The sequence below is a fragment of the Podarcis gaigeae genome, assembly GCF_964106915.1.
Source record: "Podarcis gaigeae genome assembly, chromosome: 1".
Taxonomy (NCBI): Eukaryota; Metazoa; Chordata; class Lepidosauria; order Squamata; family Lacertidae; genus Podarcis; species Podarcis gaigeae.
Window position 1 is genome coordinate 121,087,074 of NC_139678.1, and position 17,025 is coordinate 121,104,098.

A 17,025-nucleotide genomic window follows, 5' to 3' on the forward strand; every position below is an offset into this window, starting at 1 on the left:
CGGCAGCAGCGGGAGGCCCCATTAGCTAAAATGGTGCTTCAGGTTAAGAACAGTTTCAGGTTAAGTACGGACCTCCGGAACGAAATAAGTACTTAACCCGAGGTACCACTGTATTTGCCTTGAGAGAGTCTTTGAACCTCTTTTGTTTTCCAATTTTTAAGTTCGGAACAGAGTCCTTGCTTTGGAAGACAACAATCCGGCGTCCGCACAAGGTGACCAGCCCAACAACTCCCATCACCCAGTCTGACCCAGAGCGCTAATGGGAGTTGGAGTCCAACTCATGGTGTTTGTTTTTACAAAAGCCAAAGCTCTTCGTCTCAGCAGAACTTTCACTGCTGGGGGGACACGCCCCTCTCTCCCTCTGAGCCAATGGGAACTCTGGGTTCGCTGCTTCGGCGACTGGAATGTTGAGATTCCGCTCTCTCATTCGCTCCCGAAGGAAAGAAAGGGGGGAAAGCGCGGTTTGAGTCGGAGGCGTTGCTAGGCGACGGGGTTTCCCTGCTCAGCACAACATCCCCGCAGGGGAACCGAGAGCAGCGAGACGCGCGGATGAGCGGGAGGCGCCCCCGCAGCCCCCCACAAAACACCCACTCCCGTTGTATTCAGCGTAGGGGCAAGCAGCTGGCTAGCAGCCATGAGTAGCGAGCAGGTGAGGGATGGAAAAGTATTTTTTGTGTAATTGTTTGTGTGTCTTTTAGTTACAATTCAGCTCCCCCCTCCCAGTGCTGCTTCGCCTCCCCCCCAAAAAAAATCACATGGAAACCCCCTCTTCGAAGTGCTTCCAGGATCATTGCTCGCGCGTGATCTCCAAGAACCACAAAAAAAGGAGGCACCGCTTGTCATTTAAAAGTTTTTAAAAACTTGGCTGCTTTTCGGTGTCTCTCTCTTGAACTTCGCGACTAGCTTTTCTCCCCGTGCCCGGCTCACTTCCCCCCAGGCAAACTCATTCCCTTACGCTCTGAGCAAAGCACCCGACATTTCTCCGATGAAAATAGGGACATAAGGAAAAGCAGGACGTTCCAGGATCAAATCAGAAATTGGGACGGCTTCTGCAAATGGGTGTGTGTGTGTGTGTGTGTGTGTGTGTGTGTTATTGGGCTGTTCTTGTTTTTTTAAAATTTTGATTGTTTATTTTGTGGTTTTGTATATGGATTTTGTTCTGTGAACTTCCGGGTATACGGCGGTATATAAACTCAATAAATAAATAAATGAAGCCGGGACTGGAAAATAGGGACACTTGGAGGGTATATATTAAAGGTAAAGGTAAAGGACCCCTGACAGTTAAGTCCTGTCGCAAACGACTCTGGGGTTGCGGCGCTCATCTCGCTTTACTGGCCGAGGGAGCCGAGGTTTGTCCGCAGACAGTTTTTCCGGGTCATGTGGCGAGCATGACTAAGCCTCTTCTGGCGAAACCAGAGCAGCGCACGGAAACGCCATTTACCTTCCCGCTGGAGAGGTACCTATTTATCTACTTGCACTGGTGTGCTTTCGAACTGCTAGGTGGGCAGAAGCAGGGACCGAACAACAGGAGCTCACCCCGTCGCGGGGATTCGAACCGCCAACCTTCCGATCAGCAAGCCCTAGGCTTAGTGGTTTGCAGGTCACTGAGATCTATGGATGAAGGGCAGTGTACAGCAGGCAGACCACAGTATGTGGAGGGAGAGTGGGCTATGCTTAGCTTGGTGCGGTGTCTTATTTATTCATTCATTCAAATGATTTCTTACTCACCCTTCACTGTTAAGTCCCAGGACAGGTTACATGCAATCAAATCATGCAATCCAAAATGAGTAAATAAGTTTAAATATACCAGGGAAAACAAGGAGAACAATTCCAAGCAAAAGCAGCACAGTGTAGATTAACCAAAACAGAAGGGGTGAGTCCCAGTACCTTAACAGTCAAAAGGCCAGGGGTAAAGAGGTGCATTTTTGACACATGACAGACGTTGCAGGAGAATTTAGGGGCTGCTACAGAGAAGGCCCTCTTAAGCGGACATTCCTGTCATTTCTGAAGTTGGCAGAGCTACCAAGAGACTCTTGCTTGGAGGTGAAGAGAGAGGCATTAGCAATGGGTGGTGAAATTGTCAGGCAAAATTTTAAACTCTTCAGCTCATGAGGAGTTTGGGTCTACAAAAATGCAAAGAGGCTGCACTAATATTAACACTTACCCCAATCAGGCTCCTTTATAAAAAAAAGCAAAAGCAGATTTTAAAAGTGCCGTTTTAAAAAGTCAGTTGTAGAACTCAGTCTTAGCCACAGATTTATTAAACTGGAGATTCCAGACTATTTATAATTCCTGATCAATAGTCCTGTGACTGCAATCTGTTTCAGTTGTTGTTAATGTGCTGATGAATGACAGGTAACAAATTGAAACATCTTGGGACTATGCCAGATCATGTCACCTTGAAGTAAATTGTAGACCTACTGAGATAATAACCATGCATCGTGCATACCGTACATGTTTCTCAAGGTAAGGCAGAGAGATTAGTTGGTCAGGAATGAACGTCTGATGTACACAGAAATCAAATAAGGAGAGATGATAAGAGAAATGATTTTGTACAAGACCTGTCAGTGTGGTGGACCAGTGTCCACACGGACAAAAATATCCGCGCATCATAGTTTTCAGCAGTAGGGGGCGTTCTTTCACTAGCTTGGTTACAGAAATTTATTTTAAAAAGTAAGGCTTGCCTCTTAATGTTACTCTAGAATAGGAGGTTGTGTGTTTTTTCCCCCTGAAGTTGATGGAACTCTCTCTCTCTTTTTTTGCTATTTAGTATAAAGCAAATAGATGGCATAAGCTTTCTTTTTTTCCTTGCCCCCCTCCCTTCCTGACATTTACTTAAACATCCGTGCTGTTTGAGGAAGGAGCAGGTGGTGTAGCCATATTTGTTGAAGGAGACTTTAATATATTCATCTCATTAGCGGAAAGTTGATTGCAGGATGACATCCTCTAGGAAAACAAGAATGCAGCCCAAGCTCTTCAAAGTCAGGCATTTAAAAGGGATGTAATCCTCCTTGCAGCTGTTCATATAATTTTTAAATTAGTTTTTGAAAAATAAACTTAAGCAGACAGTTTGTATTGGGGGGGGGCTGGTGTTCTCATAACATCAAGTGGCAGCGCTTTTCCCCCTAGAAGCATTTCCAATAAGAGAGGAAGCAGATTCTTTTGCAAAAATAAGTAAATAAATAGGTAGGTAGGGCAGTAGGTAGGTAGGGCAGAGTTAGGAAACTTCGGCTCATAAAATCATGGATTGCATAAATATAGAATGCAGTGGTACCTTGGTTCTCAAACTTAATCCGTTCTGGAAGTCCATTCCAAAACCAAAGTGTTCCAAAACCAAGGCGCGCTTTCCCACAGAAAGTAATGCAAAACGGATTAATCTGTTCCAGACTTTTAAAAACAACCCCTAAAACAGCAATTTACCATGAATTTTACTATCTAATGAGACCATTGATCCATAAAATGAAAGCAATAATCAATGTACTGTACTATAAAATAAATAAGACAGTATTGTAGATGATAAAAATTAAAATTATTATTTTTTCTTACATACACTGATGATAGTCATTGTTTGGATGGGGGGCTTTTATCCATTTCCACAGTCACACAGTCAGTCAACCAGTCAGTCAGTAGCTGAACTGGGTTCCACACAGTCACAACCACAAATTAACCAGAAAAGCCTCAAAAACAAAAATGCAAAATAAATAGCAAAAACAAATGTCTTTTGACTTCTGAAATGTTTGAAAACCAAGGCGTGGCTTTTGATTTATGCAGTCGCCCCAGAAAGAATAGCCGACAGCCGCATTGGACGTTCGGCTTCCAGAAAAGGTTTGGAAACCGGAACACTTACTTCTGGGTTTTTGCCGTTTGGGAACCAAGGCATTTGAGAACCAAGGTACCACTGTATAGAATAGGTTATACCTTGAGGAAACAAAGCTGTTGGAAGCTGGATGCTATTTCCAATAATGCATTTGGCATTTCTATAACAATTTTCTGCTCCAGTCCAGTGTTGCTGCTCTGGTGCCTGTAAACATCACCCCACGGTGTAAATATTTAGCAGGTAAAGCTTTTTTTTTTTTTTAAGCTATGGAGATTAAATTATGTGAAAACTTCAGAGGCTTAATTTCTGTGGGTGGTATCCAGCTAAAGTGTTCTGCCAGTGCAAGGCTGCACTGTGCAATGGAATTTTGTTCCACTGAACTGAATGGGGAAGACAGCTCACATCAAGCATGCATCCCTGTGCATTGTGGTGGTGGCAGCTTTGGGTATGTGTTGCATTGTTTTTGAAAGGCACCCATTACACCATTTTGGAGATTTCCATCTTTGATTCCAGGAGATGTGTCTGTGAAACAGTTTGAGAGATAATTGGTTTGATTGGTGACTGGGTCGTCTTTCAGTTGGTTAGCTCAAAATCCAGAGCAAGGTGAATTTGTAGCTCCTAACAATCAGGGTGGCGCTGTGGGTTAAACCACAGAGCCTAGGGCTTGCCGATCAGAAGGTTGGCGGTTTGAATCCCCGCGACGGAGTGAGCTCCCATTGCTTGGTCCCTGCTCCTGCCAACCTAGCAGTTCGAAAGCACGAAGTGCAAGTAGATAAATAGGTACCACTCCAGCGGGAAGGTAAACGGTGTTTCCGTGCGCTGCTCTGGTTCACCAGAAGCGGCTTAGTCATGCTGGCCACATGACCCGGAAGCTGTACGCCGGCTCCCTTGGCCAATAAAGCGAGATGAGCGCCACAACCCCAGAATTGGTCATGACTGGACCTAATAGTCAGGGGTCATTTTACCTTTACCTAACAATAATGCGGCGATTATGCGGTTGTGGCACTCATCTTGCTTTCAGGATGAGGGAGCTGGCGTTTGTCCACAGACAGGTTTCTGGGTCATGTGGCCAGCAGGACTAAACCGCTTCTGGTGCAACGAGACACCATGATGAGTGCCAGAGTGCACAGAAATGCTGTTTACCTTCCCGCTGCAGTGGTACCTATTTATCTACTTGCACTGGCGTGCTTTTGAACTGCTAGGTTGGCAGGAGCTGAGGCAAAGAAGGAGAAGAAGGTTTGGATTTGATATCCTGCTTTATCACTACCCTAAGGAGTCTCAAAGTGGCTAACAATCTCCTCTTCCCTTCCTCCCTCACAACAAACACTCTGTGAGGTGAGTGAGCAACAGGAGCTCACCCTTTCACAGGGATTCAAACTGCCGACCTTGAGATAGGCAAGCCCAAGTAGTTTAGACCACAGTGCCACCTGTTGCCTCTTAGACTGTAGGGCATTTTCAATGGTGCGAAATGGATGCAGCCGCAGTTCTTGTGCAAGTTCATTTGTTTTAGTGAAACTGAGGCAGCAGCAGCGCTTCCATCCTTCATTTGAATGTGTTTCTTTCAAATGCTCTGCTAAAGTTAATGGGAGAAATATATACTGGTGTGCATGTAGCTGTTGAATGCTGAGGAAAAAAGATGACAGTGTACTGCAATAAACGAGCAAGAACCTAAGCTTAGGCATGTTTATTCAGAAGCAAGCCCTGCAGTCCTAAACAGGGCTTGCTCCTCGTAAATGCGATTAGGACTGCAGCTGTAAAAAATGTTTTTAAAGTTTCATATTAAAAGTATACATGTCTTATTTTGCCTACTGTTTTCACTACCTTGCAGCCCAAGCCACCCAACAAAGGGAAATTGGAGAAGCCTATAGCAAAATTCTTACCACTGGTGGATAAGGTAATTTTTGCTTTGCTAAACATTTTTAAGCATGCCTTTGGAGAGAAAATTCTGGTGAATAGCAAATGCGTACAAGCATCTATCTTGAATAGTTTCTCCGTTTATTGCGTTTATACCCTCCCTTTCTCCCAAGGAGCTCAAGGCAGTATACATAGCCCCCTTCCCTTTTATCTTTACAGCATCCCTGTGAGGTAGGCTAGTCTGCAAAAGATGCTGGCAGGCCCAAATTATCCCAGTGAGCTTTATGAATGCCCTGATTCTGCTGAAGGTTATGGTAGTGCCTTTGATCCAGATACAGCCATAAGCAGCAAAACTCATGCATCCCCATAGTGAGATACATGGCATAACCACTCATAATGGTTTCGGCTTTCATTTCCATTGAAAGATAGCAAGGTACCATTCACATCTATTGGAAAGGAAGTTCAGGGCTGCAACTGCCTTGCCTCTGTGCATATGGCTGTCTGTGCATGGATCACCACTCACGTGGAAGAAGAAGAAGAGTTTGGATTTGGTATCCCGCCTTTCACTCCCTTTAAGGAGTCTCAAAGCGGCTAACAATCTCCTTTCCCTTCCTCCCCCACAACAAACACTCTGTGAGGTGAGTGGGGCTGAGAGACTTCACAGAAGTGTGACTGGCCCAAGGTCACCCAGCAGCTGCATGTGGATGGGCGGAGACGCGAACCCGGTTCCCCAGATTACGAGACTACCACTCTTAACCACTACACCACACTGGCTCTGTAGATCTGTGAGTAGATCTGTGAGATCAGCACTGAGTGCTGCCTTTGTCTACACAAGGCAGATATTTGCATCTGCTGGTATTGTCCCTTCCCTGTGCAGCAGTATCAAATACAGGTTTGTAGTTGCTGGACAGCAATTTCAGGAGTACAGATCCCTTATTGTAACCATAAACTGATTTCTAGATCGGGAAAGAGATCCACACATCCAGCAAGAGAGATCCTCATCCTTTCCTGTGTTGTTTGATAAGGCAACTGCGTATCTGAATGCACATCCTTGTCCAAAATGCAGTGGTCATCCAGACAATTGAATTAGTTGCATGTTTGTTTGCAAATGGATTTGATTTGCAAATTTTTATTTTTCATTTGCCTACTTACTGATATCGTTGAATTAATTTCTTTGAAATGGCTTACAAATGGCATTAAGGACTGTCAGGAAATAGTTGCTGGCATCTTTCTACAAATGAGAAATTAAATGTTTCAGATAAACTGTAAGCCGATATGGCATCAGAATCCTCCTTCGTTCCACCTGCGGGGAGAGGAAGAGGCACATGTTCCAGAGGAGTTTATGATAAGAAACGAGGTAACACCAGGTAAGCATAAAGCCGGGTGCTTGTGTACAGATGAAAATGGTTATATCACTAGGCATGCATTGTTTTTTGCCCATTATAATAACCTGGAAGATATGTGGGTGCTCTTTCGATCATTTACTGGATTGTATTTTTGCACTTCTCTTTTAGTTTATGGCCAAAATGAAAACTGAATCAACCTCAGTGTAAACCCTGCTAGCCTGTGAAATGACTGCATGTAGGGCACACTTGATATATGCACACGATATATGAACTAGCTGTCAGGCTTCAGGGAATTGACTTCCTCCCCCCCCCCCCCCGTGGCAGTAAATAAGCAGAACAAAGGAAAAAGAGTCGTCTTACCAGTTGTTGTTGTTGTTGTTTAGTTGTTTAGCCATGTCTGACTCTTCGTGACCCCATGGACCAGAGCACGCCAGGCACGCCTGTTAGAAAATTTAATAATCACAGTGAGGGAACAAAGAACACGTGTCCTAGAAATGGCGGTGCTCCCAATTAAGGATTACACCCTCTTCCATCCCTATTAATCCACGTCCCTCCTACGTCTTGTAATCTGAGGTTGTCCCCTCTGTGCTTTCTGTTCTTAAACTTTCTGAGCTCTTCTTGACCTTGAGGAGAGCGGAGGGATGCCGTCCAGAGATTGTGAATCTGTTAACTCTCTCTCTCCCAGTGTTTCTTCTGCTAGCTGTTCTCCATCCAGTATTTCCCAGCTTCTGTCTTCTGAACTATATCCCTCTGCAAACCGCTGTTCCAGATCTATACTGTCCTCCTGCTCTTGGGAAGATTCAGGATCAGGATCAGGGGGAGGGGGTGGTTCCCAACATTCTTCCACAGTGCAGCCCTCCTCAGCATGGTCCCTGACACTATCTCAACATAAGTTGATAGCTTTTCCAGCAAAAGGTAGCTCAGTTAATGAATTAAAACACATTGCCCTAGTAAGGGCTTCTTTCCTCAGATGCACGCATCCCTTGATGACTGGCTGTGGCATATTAACAGACCTAGTATAAAGGCATTGTATTTGAAGTACAATGAGGTGATTAGAAAGGGTTGTCTGTGGTGATAGGTTTGTGATGGCCCAATCCTGCATTTCTGTGGTTACTCGGAGCTACAGCCACCAGGGGATGAAAATACATGTGTGAACCAGCCCTAATAGATTTGAGACTAAATATTTGCACCCGTGTATCTGCTGGCAAAAGTCGCAGTGTTGATACGCTACGCTGCGATATGATATCTTTATTGTCATTGTCCCATACAGAACAATGAAATAAAGATATTGTATTGTATTGTATTGTATTGTATTGTATTGTATTGTATTGTATTGTATTGTATCGTATCGTATCGTATCGTATTGTATCGTATCGTATCAACACTGCGACTTTTGCCAGCAGATACAAATCTGATGGGGCTGTAGTTTGCGATGTGATAGATAGATAGATAGATAGATAGATAGAGCCCTGCTTGATCAGACAAAAGGCCCATCTAGTCTAGCATTCTGTTCCAACAGTGGCCAACTAAATGCCCAGGGGAAGGCCACAATCAAGAGATGAGCCCAATAACACTCTTTGCCACCTCACAATCTCCAGCAGCTAGTATTGAGGTATGGAGTGGAATTTTTGCTTGCCTGATGGAATGATCTCCCATTTACTCCCCTTGCACCCTGGGATTGGGGGGAGGTAGTGGCACACGGGAGTAGAGGGGGAGCCTTGCTCGGCTAGTGGGAGTCCTTGCACTGGCTTCTGCTAGCAGAACTGGGTAGCTTCTGATACAAATATACAGTCATACCTTGGGTTAAAGACGCTTCAGGTTGAGCGTTTTCAGGTTGCGTCCCTTGGTGACCCGGAAGTAATGGAACGGGTTACTTCCAGGTTTCTCCACTCGCGCATGCGCAGATGCTCAGAATGAGGTAACGCGCATGCGCAGACACGGCGAATCGCGACACACGCAGATGCGGGTTGTGTTCTGCTCATGATGCGAACGGGGCTCTGGAACAGATCCCGTTCGCATCCGGAGGTACCACTGTATAGCCATCATGACTCGTAGGCACAGATAGCCTTGTTCTTGATGGCCTTGTCTAATGTTGGCATAACTTTATGACATTGCTTTGGCAAGGTGATTAGTATACCCCCGTGCTAAACTAAGCACCGGTTGTTGACTGAGCAAGGTTTCGGATCAGAGTTTTGCTTCAGTGCATTCGAACTGGTCTCCACCCCCATCGTTCAGCCCGGACACTGAGATCCAGCGCCGGAAGCCTTCTGGTGGTTCCCTCATTGTGAGAAGTGAGGCTGCAGGGAACCAGACAGAGGGCCTTCTTGGTGGTGGCGCCCGCCCTGTGGAACGCCCTCCCATCAGATGTCAAAAAGATAAACAACTACCTGACATTCAGAAGACATCTGAAGGCAGCCCTGTTCAGGGAGGTTCTTAATATTTAACGCTGTACTGTTTTTAACACTTGATTGGAAGCCCCCCAGAGTGGCTGGGGAAACTCAGCCAGATGGGCGGGGTATAAATAAATTATTATTATTATTATTATTATTATTATTATTATTATTATTATTATTTCATTCAGCTAAATTGGTGTGCATGGTTCAGGGCGTTTAGATCTCCCAGATTACTTGTCAAATGCATAGGATACCACAGCTCAGCTGATCAATAACCCCAGGCAGCTGACTCTTTAAGGATCTGACTCTTGTGGGATACCTTGAAGTGATTTGCCGCTTTCCCACCTTCTGTCATTTTCCTGCAACGGATAGCAGTTTGGAAAGAGGCTCTTAACTCCCTTTTGGGAGAGGCAGGAGCTGATTCTGCAGAGCTTTGGTGTCACACGCTGGGTAGCTCAGTTGTTTAGAGTGTGGTGCTGATAACGCCAAGGTTGCAGGTTCGATCCCTGTTTGGGACAGATGCATATTCCTGCATTCTAGGGGGTTGGATCAGATGATCCCTTCATAGCTAAGAAAGGGAGGTGCTTCTTGTATGAAAGGATTATATAGTTGGGACGGACCACGAGGGTCATCTAGTTCAGCAATGCAGGAATCTTTTGCCCAACACAGGACTTGAACCCACAGCCCTGAGATTAAGAGTCTCATGCTCTACAGACTGAGCTATCCCTTCCAATTCTACAATTCTATGTGGATTTGAGCTGGTACCACACAATATCTTCCTTTTCTTCCCTAGGAGAATATCTGGCTCAGAGGGCTCAGAAGCGAAAAGCACAGGAACCTCCTCCAGCCAGTGATTTGGGTGCCGGACCGTCAACTTCTAAAGCTAAACCTGGCGGCAAAAAGGACCGGGAAAATTTCAGAAGTGCTCTTGTTAACATCATCATGTGAGCTTCTGTGTAATTTTATTTTTTAGAACAGTTCCTCTTTTAGAAAGTGCAAATATACATATATTTTTTAAAAAAAGGATGACCACCGAAAGAAAAAAGGTCAGTTTTGAGAAAGTCGGGAAAAACAGACTTTCCTGCCCAGCAGCAAGAGGCTAAGCAAATCCCCTTGCTTCTGACTTAACTGAGATCAGGACTGATTTGCCAACCGGAGTTTGAAAACCATTGTGATTGAATTGTCGTGTTTGTTTTCGTTAGGCAGCCAGACCTTACTGAGGAGCAGCAGCTTTCCATAGAAGAAGCGAAACCTGGGGCAACAGAGGGCATAGAAAAAGACATTTTGGTAAACAAGACAATGACTCTTTGATTTGAGTGTTTATCAAGGGGAGGGAAAGCAGGATTGAAACATGAGGACTGCAGCAGTGATGCTGGGGGCCAGAGAGGCAGTGGTGCTCTCTCGACAATGGCGATGCTCCCAGCTTTGGCAGGGATGGGGCAGGGCAAGGTGGTAAGAGGGTCAGGTGAACGGAATCCACTCATACACTGCTGATGATCCTCCCTGGGGGTTTTCAGTGACTTCAGAAGGGAAATAAGGAGCCTGTGGCCCCTCCATGTGGCTTGTGGATGGGCAAACTCCCATCGTTCCAAACTTTCAGCCATGCTGGCTGGGGCTGCTGGGGTTTTTTGCTTTATTTTATATTCTTTATTGAAAAACAAAAAGCACAAAGTTACAAGTGCACAGAGTAAGGTAAAAGGTAAAGGTAGAGGACCCCTGGACGGTGAAGTCCAGTCAAAGCGGACTATGGGGTTGCGGCGCTCATCTCGCTTTCAGGATGAGGGAGCCGGCATTTGTCCACAGACAGCTTTCCGGGTCATGTGGCCAGCGTGACTAAGCCGCTTTTGGTGCAAAGGGACAGCGTGACGAGTGCCAGAGTGCACGGAAACACCGTTTACGTTCCCACCGCAGCGGGAAGACACAAAAAGAGTGAGATAGGACACAAAAATAGGAAGTTAGCCCTAAGGAAGTGAGATTAGCTTCAACCAGAGGCAGGGCCTTTTCAACACTGGCTCCGGCCTGGTGGAACGCTCTGCCTCATGAGACCAGGGCCCTGCAGGATCTGATTTCTTTCCGCAGGGCCTGTAAGGACAGAGTTGTTCCGCCTGGCCTTTGGCTTGGAGCCAGTTTGATTCCCTCCCTCTCTTTCTTTTTTCTTTTCCTTTCTCCTCCTGTGATGAGGCTACATTTTAATATTTTAATGTTTCAATACAGTGGTGCCTCGCAAGACGAAAATAATTCGTTCTGCGAGTCTCTTCGTCTAGCGGTTTTTTCGTCTTGCGAAGCAACCCTATTAGCGGCTTAGCGGCTTAGCGCTATTAGCGGCTTAGCGGCTTAGCGCTATTAGCGGCTTAGCGGCTATTAAAGGCTTAGCGGCTTAGCGGCTAAGAGGCTATTAGCGGCTTAGTGGCTTAGAAAAAGGGGGGGAGTGAAAAAACTCGCAAGACTCACAAGACGTTTTCGTCTTGCAAAGCAAGCCCATAGAGAAATTCGTCTTGCAAAGCGCATCGAAAAACGGAAAACCCTTTTGACTAGCAGGTTTTTCGTCTTGCGAGGCATTCATCTTGTGGGGCACCACTGTATTTTAATGTTGTATTTTAATTTTGTTTTTAAGTTGTAATCATTCAACTTGTTTTTATTATTGCTTGTTAGCCGCCCTGAGCCCGGCCTTGGCTGGTGAGGGCGGGGTATAAATAGAAATTATTATTATTATTATTATTATTATTATTATTATTATTATTAAAAAGAAGGAACAAGAAATGGTACCCATGTAGAAAACAATACAGAACAATAACAACAACAAAAATATATTGTGCACTTTACACAAAAGGGGAAAATTTTTTATTGTAGTTAACCAGACCTTAACCTAATATGGTATTTATAAAAAATAATTTCAAATGTCATTAAATTTGTCCATGGCAAGTCTGCGTTTGTACACAACTTGTTCATGTGCAGTGAGTTTGTATGTATTGTCAATCCAATAATTAAAGGGAGCTGCATTGTTATTCTTCCAGTGAATCAATACCAGTCTTTTTGCCGTAGTCCAGAGAGTCCATTCATATTGTCCCTTTGTTAGATTCCATGTGTTGGGTGTATAATTCAAAAGGATATTTCCCCCTGCAAATTTAAGATTGTCTTGTAGATTCTCTCTCTTTCCTTCTCCTCAAAAATATTCAGTGTAGGATGTTGTACAAACATATATTTTAATGGAGCATTATACCTGTCACATCTCCAGCAGCTAGAGCAGGCTTCCTCAACCTTGGCCCTCCAGATGTTTTTGGCCTACAACTCCCATGATCCCTAGCTAGCAGGACCAGTGGTCAGGGATGATGGGAATTGTAGTCTCAAAACATTTGGAGGGCCGAGGTTGAGGAAGCCTGAGCTAGAGAGCTAGAGAGTCCCTTCCACAGGCTCTGTGTTAGAGGTTAAAAGTTTGAAACAGGAAGCAAGGGGAAATGGAAACCCTACTCCAAAAAATACCAAGCAGTCGTGCACGCACAGGTTAATTGTAGTTAGCACATTGACATATGTTTCACATATGTTTAAAGTGTGTGTTTGTGTGTGTGTGTGTTTGTGTGTGTGTGTGTGTGTGTGTGTGTGAGAGAGAGAGATATATTTTGGGAGGGAACGCATGCATCCATCAAGGCCAGAAATAGCTTTGCTTTTTCATAGCATGTTCTGGTCTGAATCTCCTGTGATGTTCTGATTTTGCAGAAATACTACTATTACATTCGCCACGGGATAGATACGGAACATGTGGCCCCAATGGAGGACTCCTGGCTGGAGCATGTTTTGGCACTTGTGCCACAACATTTGAAAGTGCTCAGTGACAGTATTTATGCCCTCTCCGATGAAATGAGAGAGGACTATCTTCTCAGTGTGAAGAAAGCAATAGGTAATGTCGAATGTGATATTTGCTGGAGAAGGTCAGTCTTGAGTATTGTTTCAGCATAGGTGCATTTTTAGCCCATATGTTGTCCATACTGTGTTCTAGAGGAGCCTAGAGTTTTACTGGGAAATATACCAGAGTTTTCTTAATGAAAAGATAAGCAACGATGGGCAAATGTCCCTGAAGCAGTTTGCCACCACTTCCTGCCCAAAATGCAGAATACAGTGAGATGATGATGATGATATTATTATTATTATTATTATTATTATTATTATTATTATTCATTACCCCACCCATCTGGCTGGGTTTCCCCAGCCATCCTGGGCAGCTTATGCTATTAGATCCTAATGGTGAGGCTCTACAGGCCCGGCTGTGGTCAAGGAGAAACTGTTTCTAGAGCAACATCTTTGAGGAGATAACCCTGCACACAGCAGAGGATTCTGGGAACATGGGGAGGAACTCAGCATCACACTATTACAGTACAGTGGTACTTCAGGTTACAGACTCCGCTAACCCAGAAATAGTACCTCGGGTTAAGAACTTTGCTTCAGGATGAGAACAGAAATCGTGCTCCGGCGGCGGCAGTGGGAGGCCCCATTAGCTAAAGTGGTGCTTCAGGTTAAGAACGGTTTCAGGTTAAGAACGGACCTCAGGAACTAATTAAGTACATAACCAGAGGTACCACTGTAATGCAAGCATTTTGGCTTGCTGGGTGGAACAGTCCCCACCTCCTCCTGCTGTGCAGTGTTCTGGGATTCTCCTGAACTTTCCAGAGCCAATTTGGGGTACACACGGTGGGAGGGGGAGAGATGGTGCAAAAGCCCATTTTGCAAGTGATGTGACTCAGTTGAATCCCACCCACGGTGTTCTAAGTGTCCTTTGTTCTTAGGTGCACATCCAGGGTAGGATTCAGTTTTGTACTCTTCCAGTCGTTCTGTCTGTGCAAGATGGAAAGATCCTGCCCCTTGCCCTGTTTTTGAGGGTCTCACGGCCATCCCCCAGAGCCAATTTGGGCCGGCATTGGGGGAAGGAAAGAAAGGCTTCTGCTGATGGGGTTTGTTAGGCCAATGCTGCCCTCTGTTTACAGGGGGAGGTCGCCAGGCCTGTTGAGCCTCAACACAACTTCATCGGCAGCACAGGGAAAGTTTGAAAGCCTCTGTGTGGTTACTGTTTGCTGCCTTTATTCATCACTCACGCCGTAAAATGACTCAAAGCAACTCACTGTTGTAAAAGCGTAAATGATTAAAAAAAATTAAACGCTATTGGAAAGATATAAAAACATTATTGGCTAAAAGGGCTCATCCCAGTATCGTAGAAAAGGACAAGTCTTATTCCACCCTACTAAAAGATGAACTCCAATGCAGACTAGGGTACCATCATACCACAGTAAAGGGACCCCTGACCATTAGGTTCAGTCGTGACTGACTCTGGGGTTGCAGCGCTCATCTCGCTTTACTGGCTGAGGGAGCCGGCGTACAGCTTCTGGGTCATGTGGCCAGCATGACTAAGCTACTTCTGGCGAACCAGAGCAGCGCACGGAAACGCCGTTTACCTTCCCGCCGGAGCGGTACCTATTTATCTACTTGCACTTTGACATGCTTTCGAACTGCTAGGTTGGCAGGAGCAGGGACCGAGCAACAAGAGCTCACCCCGTCATGGGGATTCAAACCACTGATCTTCTGATTGGCAAGTCCTAGGCTCTGTGGTTTAACCCACAGCGCCACCTGCATCCCACCATCATACCATAATAGGACTCAAATTAAGAGCCAAATGCTTGGGTAAAAGTCTTTGCCTGGTGCCCAAAAGTCGATAATGATGATGCTGGGTTCGTCTCTCTGGAGTGAGCGTTCCACCGTTGGGGAGCCACTTCTGTTGCAGAATACTATCTGTAAATGAGTGATGCTTGGAAACTCTGGCCCTTTAGGTGTTGCTGGGCTGTAGCTCCCATCATCACCCCTGACTATTTGCTATGCTTTCTGGGGCTGATGGAAGTTGGAATCCAGCAACTTCTGAAAGTCCGCAGGTTGTCCATCTCTGCCGTAAGCAGAATAGCGTGTGCCACTGTTCATTCCCAATGCATTGTTGCTGGATAAATTGTTCTGGAAAGCACACATAAATTCTGTCTGAAAGGTTTAAACAAACAGGATTCCTCTTGGAAAAACTTTCCATCCATTCTGGGCATAGAAGCCTGGTCTCCATCGTTCTTCTTTGGCCGTGGTCCTAAACACACTTATTACGATGTAAGCCTCACTAAACACTATGAGACTTATTTCTAAGTAAACATGCATAAGAATGCACTGTGAGGGTTTTTATTTCCCAGCTGCTTTTAATTTTCTGCTGGTTCAGCCTTTTTATGTACACTTATTTTGTTTTGTTTTGCAAAGCGCTCTTAAATCAAATGACTTTGATCCGCGTTGCCTTCGGTTACTCCTGCATAACACCCTTGAAATCTTTTAGAAATAATTGGTTCGGCTTCTTTGTCACAGTCCCCCCTTCCCCTGTTTTGCTGAGATTATTTGTGTTCTGCTCTGTTTTTAATGCCTCCTTTTAGTTGACTTTGTTTTGAGAGACCCCAGAGAAAAGGAGGAAGACAAGAAGCAAGTTCTTCCACCTCATCGTGAAGAGTAAGGAAACGCTACTTCAAAACTTTTGCCTAGAAACTGTAACAGGCAAAATGCCTGAAGCTGCCTTAGGATGCAGTTCCTGTGCAATCTTAACCTGGGAGTAATTCACATTTCCCCACAATGGTTCTACTTCTATGCATGGGATTGCGCTCTTGAAATGAGTTAGACCCCATTGGTGCAGTGATGATGTGTATCCTTCCTGGCAAGAGCTCTCCAAGGTTTCAGACAGGTCATTCCCACCTTCTAGCTGGAGATACCAGGGCATAGCTGTCAACTTACAGATTTGAAAATAAGGGAGCAGCAGCCTCGAAAATAAGGGATCAGCAGCCCAAATAAGGGATTTTCCGAACACAGGTATGTTCAACTTCTGAGCCCCTCCGAGCCAAAGGCAGAAAGCCCAGCCAGCAGCCAAACGAAGCCTCAAGCAGTGGTTCCCACAGCGCAGCAACCCGGCAAAGGGGATGCAGCAAGGAAAACCACTGTCACTTTTCCGCTGGGAAGCGCTGAGCAAAGGCGAGTCCCCAGGCAACGCGGCCGATTTGATTGGCTCAAGGCATGCAAGCTCCACCCCCCAGTCATTCTTAGACTCCTTATTGGGTGAGCAACGCAGCCAAGCAACACAGCTGGAGGCTCCCTGGCTGGCAGGGAGGGAGGGAGAGAAGCTGCTTCCTTTGAAACCCGGGAAACCTTGGATGAAGTTGAGGGTTGTGCTGTGACCTGCTAGCCTGTTGTGGGGGAAAAACCAACCCCAAAACTCCAAACTACACTAGTGGCTAAAATTATGGAAATCTTTTGGAAACAGTACATTTCCGAGGTTTGATAGCACCTGATTGGCTCTCTAAACGCTCATGCTCGTTGCTACATTCAAATGAAGGAAAGCTTCTCATATCCTGCAAGTTGTGCTTCCTTTTTCTGGTTATTTGCCTATAACGTTTGATGGAACACAGATAACTGAACAAACTTTGTTGCATTACATTCTTCATTAAATTATCTTTCCATTGATATATAATGTTATGGTATTGCTCCAAAATAAAGTGGTGTTATGAGCTACCAAACTTCAGAAATACACTTTTTTCCCAGAAGGTTTCCACAATTTTGGCCA

The 17,025-nt window shown here is 45.2% G+C and overlaps 1 protein-coding gene and 1 long non-coding RNA gene across 2 annotated transcripts in view; both read left to right on the forward strand.

Moving 5' to 3' along the window:
• Positions 1-466: 466 nt before the first annotated feature.
• Positions 467-17,025, forward strand: part of DNAH7 (dynein axonemal heavy chain 7) — a 152,927-nt gene continuing 136,368 nt past the window's right edge. The window contains exons 1-7 of the mRNA XM_083715690.1: positions 467-649; positions 5,646-5,711; positions 6,930-7,038; positions 10,204-10,354; positions 10,613-10,697; positions 13,125-13,305; positions 15,851-15,923. Of these exons, the coding sequence (XP_083571816.1) occupies positions 635-649; positions 5,646-5,711; positions 6,930-7,038; positions 10,204-10,354; positions 10,613-10,697; positions 13,125-13,305; positions 15,851-15,923 (680 nt within the window). The 5' untranslated portion in view covers positions 467-634. The remainder of the gene's footprint in view (positions 650-5,645; positions 5,712-6,929; positions 7,039-10,203; positions 10,355-10,612; positions 10,698-13,124; positions 13,306-15,850; positions 15,924-17,025) is intronic.
• LOC310834019 lies at positions 3,263-3,545 on the forward strand. The gene is made up of 2 exons (XR_014559065.1): positions 3,263-3,324; positions 3,444-3,545. It is a non-coding gene; the product is annotated as an uncharacterized lncRNA (long non-coding RNA).